The sequence below is a fragment of the Trichosurus vulpecula genome, chromosome 2 (assembly GCF_011100635.1).
Source record: "Trichosurus vulpecula isolate mTriVul1 chromosome 2, mTriVul1.pri, whole genome shotgun sequence".
In the NCBI taxonomy this organism is placed as follows: Eukaryota; Metazoa; Chordata; class Mammalia; order Diprotodontia; family Phalangeridae; genus Trichosurus; species Trichosurus vulpecula.
The window spans coordinates 40,093,559-40,107,781 of record NC_050574.1 but is presented as its reverse complement, the minus strand read 5'-3'; the positions used below and the strand labels follow the sequence as shown (position 1 = coordinate 40,107,781).

Sequence of the window (14,223 nt, the reverse complement as noted above, 5' to 3'; positions counted from 1 at the left end):
TCAGAGGAGAGGAGGGAGCATATACAGGAGATAATAGGAAGGAGAAACTGGCAGGACTTGGTAGAAGATGAGATGGGGGGCAGGGTAAGAGTGGGGAGTCAAAGATAACTCCTACGTTGCTTCAGGAAGATCAAAGCCACCTTCCTAAAGCACAGATCTGATAGTGTGAGAGCAGGGACTGTCTTTTGCCTTTCTTTGTATCTCCAGAACTCATCACGGTGTTTGGCACATAGTAGGTGCTTAGCAAGTATTTATTGACTGACTGGCCGACTGGGAGAATGATGGTGCCCTCCACAGTAATAGAGAAGTCCAGAGTGGGAGAGGACTCGGAGGGAAAGATAATGAGTTCAGCTTTGGAAATTGCTGAGTTGAAGTTATCTACGGCACATCCAGTTTGAGATGTCTAAAAGGCAGTTGGAGATGTGAGTCTGGAGGTTAAGAGAGATGTTAGGGCTGGATTTTAGTTGTTCAGTTGTGACCCCATTTGGGGTTTTCTTGGCAAAGATGCTGGAGTGGCTTGGCATTTCCTTCTCCAGTTTATTTTACAGATGAGGAAACTGAGGCAAACAGGGTTAAGTGACTTGCCCAGGGTCACACAGCTAGTAAGTCTCTGAGGCCAGATTTGAACTCAGGAAGATGTCTTCTGAAGTGCTCCATGTGCTATGGTGCTACCTAACTGCTCTAGAGCTGGTTAAGGAGTTCATTCAAGCTTTTCCTCCCAGCTTTGTTCTATCTGCAAATTTCATAAGTACTTCATCTATGCCTTTATTCTTGAACCCAGTCCTGCTGATCCTGAAGGTCTTCCCCTCCCAGCTTGATTTTTTTCTTTTTTCTAATTAAAGAGGCCATCCCTTGACTCACTTCTTAAAGAGGCCTATTCACTGAATGGGCGTTACCCCATTCTTAAGTGAGTACATGAAAAGGCCTTAGCCTGAAAGGGCTAGGTCTCCCTGGGCCATCTCCAGTCATCCTGATGAATATCTGGTCACCAGATCCAGATGGCTCTGGAGGAGAAAGTGAGACTGGTGACCTTGCACAGCCCTCCCTCACTCAAAGCAAAGTCAACTTCTAGTCATGTCATCATCTCCCTGATGCCACGGTCCTCTTCAAAAACGAAGGACAAACACAACAACAATAATACCCAGGTCACAGATAAAATTAAGGTGCACAGAACCAGGCGGAGACCCCTGGGGCACTCCACTAGAGACCTCTTTCCAAGTTGACATCAAACCATTAGTGACTTTTCTTTGAGTCTGGCCATTGAATCATTTCCAAACCCAGCTAAATTGGGCTCTGCCCTAGCACTTTCCCACAAGAAATAGCATGAGACGTTTTAGTGAAAGCTTTGCTCCAATCTAGACGGCTTCTAGCTAATGCATTCCCCTGCTTTAGCAGCTTAGAACCTGTGGGAAGAAAGGAAATAGGCTGGCAGCAGTTGGCAAACCAATGTTAGTACTTTGTGACATTTGTTTTCTTTTCTAGATGATGATGATGATGATTAATTAATTTAATTAAATTAATTAATTTAAGATTATTAAAGTGTTCCACATAGCACCTCATTTTATTCTCACAATAACTCTGGGAGGTATTTATATTTGATACTGGAAATGATGGGATTTTCTTGAATGGGGGTGGGGTGGGGTGACACAGTCAGACTGTTTTTTAGACCCATTTTACAGATGAAGAAACTCAGGCAGGCAGGTTCAATGATTTGCCCAGAGTCACAAAGCCAGTAAGCATCTGAGGCTGGATTTGAACTTGACTCCAGATCTTTTGCCTCCCAGAGCTGTTCCTTAACATTTCTTTCATAACATATCCCAGAATTTTTCCAGGAATGGAAGTCAAGTCCATCAACTTACAATACGCAGGTTCTGTTCTATTTCCTTTTTGGAAAATGAGGCCATTTGCTCTTCTCCAGCCCTGCAGATTGTCTCTTATTCTCCGCCATCTTTCAGAGAGAATTGCTAAAGGCTCACGATCTCATCTGGTGGGTTTTCAGGTGCTTGAGAATGTAGTTAATTTGTGCCAGGTGGCTTGAATTCATGGAAGGCAGTGAGGTATTTTCTCACTATCTCCTTGTTTACCCTGGGTATCAGCTCCCAGTGAGCCCTTTCAACTCTGTCCTTCCCAGTCCAAAGGCTCGTTCTTAGAGAATGTAGAGAAAACAAGCAAAGTATGATCTAAGCAACCGAGGCTTCTCTGTTATCAGCGTCCCATCCCCCTTAGCATGGTGCCATATTTCTTTGAAGTCCTCTCTTCTCTAATGTGGCTAAACCCAACCCAAGCATCCCTTGTGGTCCTTGGCTTGTCGGCTCATTCTGAGCCTTGGTGGTCCTCAAACTAGCCTGCCTCAAACTTTTATAGACGTCCTGCTACCCTCCCTTGTTTCTCTCTTCTGCGATACCTTTTTCTGATCCAAGTCGCTTGGTATGTTCCCTGAGATGCTGCAGGGAGTTCTCATGTTTCCCCTTGTATCTTCAGAATTTCATTCTTAAGAGCTACCCCTCCCTCCTGGTCTTCCATCCCCTATGGAATTTTAATTCATGGGATCTTCCCCTTTCCATAAAACCTTTGAAATCCACTCTTCCCAAATCTAGGGGACATGTTGGACTATGCCCTAAATGCTTCTCCTTCCCTATCACAAACTCTTAAGAGAGAGGGCTCCCTTCCCTCTACGGTTTCCATCATTTCCACACCAGTGGTCAACTGGTCAAGAAAGCAGGTAATTATTGGGTCTAGAGCACCGGACCTAGAATCAGGAAGACCCAAGCTCAAATACAATCTCAGACCCTTAATAGCTATGTGATCCTTGATCACTTACCTGCTGCCTGCTTCAGTTTTGTCATCTATAAAGTGGGGATAAAAACAGGATCTATCTTATAGAACTGATGTGAGGATCGAGAGAGATAAAAACTGTAAGGTGCTTGGAGTGCCTGACACACAGTAGGTGCTTAATAAATGCTTCTACCATTCCCCCTCCCTTCTCCCCTATTTTATATCAGGTTCTATGCTGGCAATTTCTTACTACTGGTGAGAATCAGATCTAGAACAGACTATCTTCTATTTTTTAAGTGGTTGAAATGATCACTAACGCTGAGATTCTTGACCATGAACTTTGCCATGATCCATGAACTTGGCTTTTAAAAATTATCTTGATAACTATTTAAAAATAATTATTTTGTAATTATTATTACATATTACATTTAACTATTAATTATTTTGTTACTCTATTTTTTAATTTTGTGTATTTTAAAACATGATTCTGAGAAGGGGGTCCTGGGCTTCTTCAGCCTGACTGCCCAAGGGGTCCTGGCCACAACAATGCCCAGAATCCCCAGCATTAGGTCAAGTCGGGAAGTTATCAGCTGCCCTGCTTTTGCCAAAGACAAAGACAGACATAGATATAGAGAAAGACAGAGACCAAGAAAAAGAGAGACAGACAAAGAGAAAGAGGGGAAAGGAAAGGTGAGAGAGAAAGAAGAGAGATGAGAGAGAGAAGGAAGAAGGAGGAGGAGGAGGGAAAGAGGGAAGAGAGGGAGAGAGAAAAGGAAGAAAAAAAGAAGAAATGAGGAGGAGAGGGAGAGAGGGAGGAGAGAGAGAGAGAGAGAGAGAGAGAGAGAGAGAGAGAGAGAGAAAGAGAGAGAGAGAGAGAGAGAGCTCCAGCAGCTGTTTGGATGACTGAAGTCTGCCACTGCCACTAGATTACATTCTGTCCAGTGAAACATGAATGGGACCCCAACACTTCAAGGGAAGTGGGGGGCATCCCACCTAGATCCCAACCCCTCTTTCCTCTCCTGCTCCCCACAGGTACAGCCATGTCACTGCCTGTAGATCCCTTGGGGCCAGCACGGATGAGTCCTGAGGATCTGGTGAGCCAGACACGGCAAGTTGTCCAAGGGCTGGAAGCCTTGAGATTGGAGCATCGTGGCTTGGCCGGGCGACTGCAGGAAGCCCTGACTGAGGCCGGGGCCAGTTCAGGGGAAGGGACCTTCCCAGGTCTGGATCTGCTGAAGGAGAAACACCATGCTCTTAGCCAGTCCCTGGAGGCCATTGAGCTAGGTCTGGGAGAGGCTCAGGTATGAGGTTTCCCTGGTCAGTAGAAAGGGATCAGAGGGTCATGGGGGGCGGTGTTCAGTGTCACTGTGGGCTATGGGATTCATTGGAGAGCACGGGGAGCTTCTGAAACATTGTTCTGGGCCATGGCTATGAAGATAAGCAAAGAGGTTAGAAGGTTGTTGGGGACATGGCAATCATGGCCCTGGAGTTTATATGAAGAGATTGCTGGGAGGTGTGGAGTCTCCATTGACTATGGTGGATGCCTTGAAAGCTCAGAAGAGTCTGGGGCATGTGGAATGGCCATGAGGTCCCCCTGAAGGGACCCTGAAAGATGTGGTAGTATTGGGGAAAGTAGGGGAAAAGTGGCATCACTCAGGTGTCTTGGAATCTCTAAAGGACTTGGGAGGGTGATGAAGACAGGAGATATGTGGGAAATGCAGAGGGATCATAGGGGATATGAAGGGAATTACTGTGGACCAGGGGCCTGTCAGTGAATCACGGAGGGTCAAAGAATATTCGATAGGTGATGGCATGGAGGAGGGAAGGTGAGACAATCACAGGAGAGTCCTAAGGGCCAAAGGAGAGATGTGGAGGCCTCAGAGGGACAGGAAAGGTTTGTTCAGTGTGGGAGGGTCCTTAGAGATGCCAAAGACACTGAGGGATATGAGGTCATAGGGAATGCGAAGGGTGGTTATGGGACTATAGATGTGGAGGGGTTTGAGTTATAATGAGCTTTAAGGGAATACTGGGAAAGAGACAGAAAGAGGAGGTGGGAGATCAGAGATGGGGGCGGTGAGACAGAGAGAGAAGGAGAGAGAGAGAGACAGAGACAGAGAGACAGAGAAGAGAAGAGAAGAGAAGAGAAGAGAAGAGAAGAGAAGAGAAGAGAAGAGAATAGAAGAGAAGAGAAGAGAAGAGAAGAGAAGAGTGGGGAGATCAGAGAAGGAAGGGAAGAAGAGGGGAAGGGAGGGGAGAGGAGAGGATATGAGGGAGGAGAGACAGAAAGGAAGGAGAAGAGAGACAAAGAGGAGGGAGACAGAAAAGAGAAAGGAGGGGCACCATGCAAATGAGGACCCATGTGTATTTGCATGTGCTCATGTGCCCAAGGCTCCCTGAAGTCTTGGCTGGCAATCAGTCCCTACTCCCCATCCTGACCTGTATCCTGGCAGGTGCTGCTAGCACTGTCCACACATGTCGGGGCTCTGGAGGCTGAGAAGCAGCGGCTTCGAGCCCAAGCTCGGCGCCTGGCCCAGGAGAATGCCTGGCTTCAGGAAGAGCTGGAGGAGACAAGGAAGAGGCTGCAGGCCAGTGAAGAGACTGTGGCCCAGCTCGAGGAGGAGAAGAGTCACCTCGAGTTCTTGGGCCAGCTGAGGCGCTATGATACCTTGGACGATGAGAGCCACCAGGAAGGCACCAAGGTAGAAGCCTCATCTAGGGTCTGCTGGACCTGCAGATCTCTCCCCCCACTATTCTCATATGCTGCTGTTCATCAAGAGTCTCTCAGACCTTCAATTACAAGCCCGACTTTGGGGACACTCGTATATAACCTCATCCCTAGGCAGACTTGTAACTAGGGTAGGGAGACAGGGGCATTGCTCCAGGGCCCTGAGAGTATTGGGGGGCATGTTTCTTTACCTCCAGTTTGACATCCTCACGCCTTCGTCATCCACTGCTAGGCAGTCATGCACTGTGTGCCCTGCCTGCCATCACCTCCACTTTGATTCCTTCCAGGGTGGTTTTATTGGGGGGGGTAGGTTTAGGTCAATATCTCTAGGGGACAGACTACCCCCGTCAACTGTATTCTGTTGGGGGGGGAACATTCTTTCTCCCGTTCCCAGATTTCCTCTAGGTACCAGACTACCTAATTCCACCTTTGTCCTGAGGTTCTCCTATGCACCTTCCCCCCACCCCAGCCCCCTGCTTCATTTAGAGACAATGTGGTATAATAGATGGAACTCTAGACTCGGAGACAGGAGGACCTGGATTCAAATCCTACCTCAGGCCCTTAATAAACTGAACGAATCACTTCATCTCTCTGGGCCTCGTTTTCTTTTTCTGTAAAATGAAGGCCTTGGGCTCAGTGACCTCTAGGGCCCTTCTAGTTCTGAATCTATAATTCCAGGATCATACACTCAGCACCTAACCCTTCATGATGCTTAAATAGGACACCACCACCACCTCCCCAACCCTCAGGTGGCCCCCCAGGGCCTTCAGATCCTCAGAGAAGAACCTCTCCCCGAAAGGTCATTCGAGGCCATTCATCTCCCCTCATTCTCTGTCCTTGCCAGGAGAAGACAGAAGAACGTCGAGACAGCCTTACCTCTCTGTTCCCCAGTGAAGACAAGAAAAGTCAGTGTCTGGGCCCTGGACCGGTCAAGGGAATGGGGGTGGGGGTGGGCTGCAGCAGGGATGAGATCTTGGGGAAGGAAACAGGGGTTTCCTGCACAGGAGAGAAAGGGGGTCTTAGGAGTAGTGCTAGGGGAAGGGCATGGAATTTGGAGTCAGGTGACTGGGTGACCTTGGACAGATCACTTAGCCTTGGCCTCAGCTCCCTCTTCTGTTGATTCAGTGGCTTCTGGGGTCCCTTCTGACTCTTCATCTGTGGGGACTCCGGGGCAGGGGCAGCCAGGGCAAGAGGCCAAGGCCAAAGCCCAAGGAGGGGACTAGTCCTCAGGTGAGGGGTGTGGGGAAAGATGGAAGATGACAGGAGTCTGCCTCGCTCCCCCACCCCAGGTCACGAGGCATTTGGTGCGGCAGCTGCCCAGCAAGGTGGCTATGAGATCCCGGCCCGCCTGAGGACATTACACAACCTTGTTATCCAGTATGCAGGGCAGGGACGTTATGAAGTGGCCGTACCCTTGTGCCGCCAGGCTCTGGAGGACCTGGAGCACACCTCTGGTCACTGCCACCCGGACGTGGCCACCATGCTGAACATCCTGGCCCTGGTGTACCGGTGAGGGGCCCCACCCTGAGTCTCCCCCTACTCACGTTCATGCCTCACCCAGATGATCTCACGGCATTCCCTGTGTGTCCTCAGCCCATCATGTCATGGCATGCTCCATGATGTCCCCCAGCCAATCTCAAAGCATGCCCCACATGTCCTCACCCTCCTCCCATCTCATCTACGTCCCTGCCCCCCCCCCCCCGCTAGGTGCCTTCATCCCCTATTCTGGACATCCTCATCCCTCCACTCTGGCCATTCAACCCAGGCACCTTTGGTCTGACCCCTTCTATCTCAGGTCCCCCCTCTCCCCTCCCATGCCGCCCCTCCTCCTGCAAGTTACCCCCACTGAGGCTCTTCCCTGCCCCCCCTGTCCTTCCCCCATGACCTCCCAGGGACCAGAACAAGTACAAAGAGGCCACAGAACTTCTCCAGGATGCCCTGCAGATCCGGGAACAGACACTGGGGCCCGAGCACCCAGCAGTGAGTAGGGGCTGGGCTGGGCTAGGACCCCTGACCCCAGCCCCCTCCCCTTCTGGATGTGGAAAATAGAGGAGCATAGAGCGTAAGCTGGAAGGGACCTCAAGACACCATCCAATGCAAACCCTTCAATTTACAGATGAGGAAACCAAGGCTTAGAGAGGTCAGATAACTTGTCCCCTAGTCATACAGTCAATGAGTGTAGGCAGCATTAGAACCGAAGTCCTCTGACTTGTGTCTCCACTGTATTCCGCTTCCTCAAACACCTACATTGGAATCCCAGGCTTACCGCTTGCCACCTCTGGGCCTGGTCAGTTCCCTTACTCTCTGGGCCTTGGCTTCCCCAGATGTAAAATAAGCAGGTTGAGGTCATTCCAGCTCCACACTTTGTTGAAGCCTTCCCTTCCCTTCCTCCCCACAGGTGGCGGCCACCCTGAACAACCTAGCTGTGTTGTATGGGAAACGGGGTCGCTATCGCGAGGCAGAGCCCCTTTGCCAGAGGGCCCTGGAGATCCGTGAGAAGGTGGGTTTTGTGCCCAGCCCTGCCTCAGGGGTCACTCTCTGTCACTGCCTCCTGACTCTGTCCTCTTGGGGTCCTTTCCTCTGATCCCCCCATCTCTGCTCTCTGGGAATATCTCAATCCCATGGTGGGACCCCTGGGGACCTCCTGGGGGACCTCCTCACCCACAGGTTCACAATGACACCTAATGCTTCAGGACCCCCCATGACCCCTAAATGCCTCACTATTACCTGTGACCTCCAAGCCCTTGTTCAGACCCTGGGATCCTAGACCTCTGGGTCCCGTCCCCCCGCCGCCCACCCCAGGGATTCATTATGCTGACCCTGAGGATGTCAACCGCTTGGGGGCTTCTCTTCTGACCCTTTAACTGCTAGAGACCATTTTGTTCTGACCCTATGACCTCCAACTCCTCAGGACCCCCTGCTATTACTGTGACCTCTGACCTCCCCCCCAATTCTGGACGCCTCAGGACCTTCCTGTCCTGGCCCTACAACCCTCATCCTCTGGGCAGCCTCCTGCTCTGACACCTTGCTCCCTAATCCCTGGGGAGCCCCATGCACACTCTGACTGTGGCCCCCAACTCTTCAGACTGATCTCTGGTCCCTTCACAGGTCTTGGGCGCTGACCACCCAGATGTAGCCAAACAGCTGAACAACCTGGCCTTGTTGTGTCAGAACCAGGGCAAGTTTGAGGAGGTGGAGAAGCATTATGGGCGGGCACTGGCCATCTACGAAGCCTTGGGGGGCCCCGACGACCCTAACGTGGCCAAGACCAAGAACAATCTGGTGAGGGTCTGGTCAGAGGCCCTGGGGCTTGGGAGCTTCATCCATGCATGTCCCAATCCCCAGCCCTGCTATTCTCTTCGCAAAGGCCCCTTCCAGCCCTGACATCCCTTGTTCTCAGGTCCCTCCCAGCCCTGACATCCCTTGTTCTCAGGCCCCTCCCAGCCCTGACATCCCACATTCTAAGGCCCCTCCCAGCCCTGACATCCCACATTCTAAGGCCTCTCCCAGCTCTGACATCCCACATTCTAATGGCCTCCCTTTAGAAGAGACATTCCAGGACTCTCTCCCCTCTGGGTTCTGCCTCCTTGTTCCCCGACTCCTGGGGCCCCAGGCAGCCCAGGCTCTGGGAGCTCTTGGGGGCTGGGCCTGATCCACATCTCCTTCCTCCTTCATACTCCTCAGGCCTCAGCTTACCTGAAACAGAACAAGTATGAACAGGCTGAAGAATTGTACAAGGAGATTCTCAGCAGGCAGGACCTCCCTGCCCCCCTGGGTGAGCCTTCCAACCCCGTCAGCCCCAAGCTTTGGTTCTGGGCCCCTCCAGTTCCCTTCTGAGCCTCTGCTTTCTTTCCCCCAGGGAACCCTGTCATTGGAGCCTCAGGGGACAAGGAACACCAGGTAAGAAGCTCACCTGGGGTCAGATAGGAGGCTGTGTGGTACAGTAGTAACACTCCTACATCAGGAGTCAGAGGGCCTTGGTTCAAATCCTGACTCTGATCTTCACAACCTGTGTGACCCTGGGCAAGTCTCTGAGCCTGGTTCCCCCTCTGTAAAATGACAGGGATGGGCAAGACATGGCCTCTGAGGTCCATGTCAGCTCTGAAGTCCACAGGCTCCGGGGCACGGAGGCTTGGGCTGTCGAGGTCACCCTCTGCCCTGTGTTTAGGTCCTGCGACGGAGTACCTCCTTTTCCAAGCTCCGAGAGTCAATCCGACGAGGGAGTGAGAAGCTGGTATCCCGCCTGCGGGGCGAGGGATCCTCCGGGTGAGTCCCCAGTGCATCCTGACACCAGACCTGGACTCTGTGCCTCCCCTAATTGGGGTCCTGCCACCACCGTCAAGAGGGACCTGAGCTGGCATTCAAGGCCTCTGTCTTCCTGCCTTAGCCTCCCCTTCCTGCCTTGTCCCAGATTACACTCTCAGACTCTTCCTTTTCAGTGGTAGAAAACCTTCCACCCCTGTCTCTGAGACCTTTGGATTCAGAACCCAGGTTGGGTTACTGTTCCTCCTGGACACTCCTACAGGAAGCCCTCCCTGACTACCCCCCCCCCACTCTAGTGGCTCTCTGCTCCTTCATAGCCCAGCTCAGAGTCCCCTCTTCTCTATGAAACAATCCCCCAAAGCGCTTTATGTGGCCTCCTTGGTGTCTCTACCCCACCTGAGCTTCCTTCCCTGGACCCTCTGGGCCCCCTTCACTGGACCCTGAATGTGTTCATGGTCAGGGAGTGGGAGGCAAAGAAAGGGGGTCATGTCCTGAGAAGAGCCCTGCCTCTCCGACCAGAATGGGATTTCCTTGGGGCTGGGCGTGGCCTAGGGGAAAGGGCTGCCCCAGGAAGGAGGGAGTGAGTTCCCCACCCCTGGAGTATTCAAGCATTGGCTGGATGGCAGCTCGTTTTGGGGGGATCCTTGTCCAGCTACAGGCTGGACTAGCTGGCCGGCCTCTGAGAGTCTAAAAGGCAACGGTGGGGTATTATGATAAGAGACAATGTCTCTACAGGTTTAAAAGGTTTAAAAAAGGTGTCATGGTCGTTATCATCCCACAGTGGAAAGAGACTGTCTCTGAAGTCAGAAGGTCTAGGTTCAGATCCAGTCCCTGCCACTTACTCCTTTGTGACTTTGTGAGCCTCAGTTTCTTCACATGTAAAGTAAAGGTGCTGGACCCTTGGGGCCGTCAATCTGCAATTGGTTAGATGCTCTGGACAGAGATGTGAGAGGGCCCTGTAGTTGTCAAAAACAAGGATGAGATCTCAGGTGGCAAAGGCTGTGAGACTGCTGTCTTCTGTTCGGGTCAGACAGACCCCGGCCCCCAGGCAGCATCACATAGATATGGACACCTTAATACAAAGTAATGCGGGTGGGGAGAGGGGAGGGGAGCAGCAATCAAGGAAGGCTTCATGGTGAAGGCCGACTTTACTAGGATTCGAACGCCTGAAGGTGAGGAGCATGTGCACTTCAGGCACTGTCCCTCAGGGTGTCTGTAGCAAAAGCTTGGAGGCTGGAGATGATGTATTGAGTTCGAGGAACAGAAGCTGGTTTGATAGGACTGTGGAGTGCGCGAAGTGGTGTGGTAATGCCTAATAATGCATTGGGAAAGAAGGAGCTTTAGGAGTTCCTCTGGGATCCTAGAGGTAAGAGGAAGCCACTAGATCTCATGGCATCCTGCTCCGGGGGTGAGGGGGTGATGTGATCAGGCCTGTGCTTTTGGAGAATTGCTTTGGTATTTGGGTGGAGGATGTGTTGGTGCTGGGAGAGCCTTGAGCCCAGGACACCAGTTTGAAGGCTGCTACACTGGGCCAGGAATGCCCCATGGGGGCAGGCGTGGGAGTGAAATCAGTCCTTGAGCATTTATTGAGCACCCACTATGTATAAGGCATTGTAGAAGGGGTCTGGACAAGATTCGGCCTCAGATTGAAAAGGAGGGGTGCGAGTGAGGGAGAAGTCAAGAATGACCCTAAGGTTTCGAGCCAGGGTGAGCCAGAGGATGTCACAGCCCTGGGCATTGATAAGACACTTTAGAGGATGAGAAGCGTGTGCAGAGTAGAAGTCCTTCCAGGGAAGGGAAAAGCCGGTGAAGGCACTGGGGACAGAGACAGCATGGGGGGAGGCAGGGTAGCCCATTTCTAGTTCCTGAAGGGCTTTGTCAAGACGGAAGGACTGGCCTGGCCCAGAGGACAGAGCCAGTGCATTTAGGGTGGCAGCCTTGGGAGCAGAGGGAAGAAGGAGCTCCCGGTCACATAAGTGATGCCACCCCCAGGCTGAGCTGAGTGGGAAGCGCTCAGGACCTCCCAAGCCGGAAAGGGGCAGATAAGCCATGTACTGCCCATCTTGGGCGGGGGAGGGGGGGCGGCGTGAAGAACATGATCCCGTGACAGGCTGCTGTGTCTAAGGAGAGGGGTAAGAGGGGAGGGGGCTGATGGAATTGGGAGTGCCTAGTGCTGGGCTGGGGTCCTTTGATGGAGGTAAAAGGAGAGAACCCTAAATGAGGGAAGGATAGGATTAGGGTAACAGGAAAGGAGACATTCACTCTCCCTGGGATGGGGACCTCAGAGCCCTTCTGGTCTAATACTCTCATATTACCACGGGGGAGACCGAGGCCAAAGAAGGTTAAATGACCTGGTCAAGGCCCTTAGGCTCACAAGTCATAGAAGATGATGACGATTCTAGACAAAGAAACTGAAAGCCCAGGTGAAGGTGTATGTAAGGCTCCAAGGTGAAATTTGAACCCAGACCTACTGCCTCAGGACCCTCCACTTCTGTACCGTGCCTCTGAACCTTTGGGAAAATCCGATTTAGGGAGCAGGGAGGAGCCAAAGGGAGGAGGGTGGATCTTTGGTGTAGGGGTGCTCCCCCTCCCCTTTACCTAGCTCCTCAGGGCAGTTGGTGGGAGAGAAGAGGGGTCCTGAGGCCACGTTTGGGGGGCTGCAGGGACCCAGGCTCTTTAAAGAGGATTCGATTTACACTCCGTTGGGGGAGGGGAGTGACAGACAGCTAAGAGCTCAGAAACAAGCTGGAGCCGCCAGGCAGGTAGTGATCTCTCAGCAGAGCTGGGACCAACATTTAAAATACCAGCCCCCATTTCAACAACACCTAAAGTTTGTCAAGCACTTGACTCACCTCATCTCATCTGTCAACCAGTAAAAGCACCTACTGTGTGCCAGGCGCTTATGGGTCAGGCAGGGCTTGGGCAAGGCCACAAGCACCAAGGGCCCCTCCGAGCCTCCCTCCAGCTGTGAGCTTGTCATTTAAGGAGAATGAGATCTCTGGAGCAGCAGGAATCATGTGGGGCGGACTGTATGCAGATCACGTATGCCCATAGGAGCCCTGGTGGGAGTAAAGGAACGATGGGTTAGGATGAAGCCATCCCAGGAGACAGAGACAGAGAGATGGAGGGAGGGAAGGAAGAGACAGAGAGAGGAGAGAGGGAGGAAGAGATGGAGGGAGAGAGACAGACAGAGACAGAGAGAGAGACAGAGAGATGGAGGAAGGGGAGGAAAACAGAGAGGAAAGAGGGAGGAAGAGATGGGGGGAGAGAGAGAGAGAGAGAAAGAGCGATGGAGGAAGGAGAGGAAGAGACAGAGAGAGGAGAGGAGGAAGAGAGAGATGAGAGAGAAACAGAGACAGAGAAAAAGAGAGTGAAAGGAAGAGAAAAAGAGAGGAGAGACAGGGAGAGACAAGAGGGAAAGAGAAAGGAAGAGAAAAAGGAGAAACAAAGAGAGAAACAGAGGGAGACAGAGGGAGAGAGACAGACAGAGACAGACAGAAAGATGAGAGATGAGAGATACACTCACCACCCTCCCCCCACCCCTGAATGTCTGACCTCTCCCTACAGGATGAAGCGGGCTATGTCCCTCAGCGTGCTCAACACTGAGGACCCCAGGGCCAGCAGGATGCAGGTAAGGGGACTGTGGGTCTCGAGGAGAAGGGGGATGGCTAAGACAGAAGGCCCAGCTAGTTCTATGATGCACTGGAGGAGCAAGGGTGGGGGTTTAGGGGAGGTTCTGGAGATGACAGTCGCTGCCTGCTGGGGAGGTCAGAGGGCTGGCAGGGGGATGGGGGAGTTGGCCCAAGCAGGGGTTCGCTTCTCTGGGTCTCAGTTTCCTCATCTGCAGATGTGAGTAGCTTGGACTCAGTGACGCCTAAGGCCTCTTCCACCCTAAATCTGTCACTGAGCTTTCTGCTCTAACCTGAGGACGGACCTCTAGGGTGGCGAAGAGTTGGGTGCAGGGCATGGTGGGGGAATGTCATGATCCAAGAGCTGTCTTGCACCCAGGTGTCGGGCAGCCAGCTGAGCCTGATGCGACCGCTGAGCACCAGCACCCAAGAACTGGGCCTCCCTCTGGACCAGCATTAGAGGCCAGGCCTGGCCACAGAAGCTTCTCAGGAATATGGCAGTGGGATGGGGCATCACAGATCTGGCGTCATCCTCTCCCCTTCCACCCTGCTCCAGTTTCTTCTGGCCCCTCCTCTGTCTATATTTATTATGTTTATACGCACCTAGAGGCATCCTCACCCTAGGGCTGAAGCATTGGAGATAAAACCAACCAACCCACCCCTCCCTGGCTGTTTGCACATTCTTGGGAGGTATCAAAAGCCTCCCCCACAATACACAAACCTTTGGAGAAATCACCACTCCCCAGGGCCTCGGGGTCTGGAGGGTCCCTTTACTCCTACATCTATAGTCCTCTGTAATGGCCCTATGACTGCATCTGTCAGGAGAAGAGT

The 14,223-nt window shown here is 52.2% G+C and overlaps 1 protein-coding gene across 1 annotated transcript; it reads left to right on the top strand.

Moving 5' to 3' along the window:
- Window positions 1-3,815: 3,815 nt before the first annotated feature.
- Window positions 3,816-14,010, top strand: KLC3 (kinesin light chain 3). The gene is made up of 12 exons (XM_036745474.1): window positions 3,816-4,076; window positions 5,226-5,474; window positions 6,345-6,405; window positions 6,790-7,009; window positions 7,393-7,480; window positions 7,899-8,000; window positions 8,609-8,782; window positions 9,185-9,275; window positions 9,360-9,400; window positions 9,669-9,766; window positions 13,331-13,394; window positions 13,772-14,010. The coding sequence occupies exons 1-12, from the start codon at window positions 3,816-3,818 to the stop codon at window positions 13,850-13,852; spliced, it is 1,530 nt and encodes a 509-aa protein (XP_036601369.1). The 3' UTR covers window positions 13,853-14,010.
- Window positions 14,011-14,223: the final 213 nt, after the last annotated feature.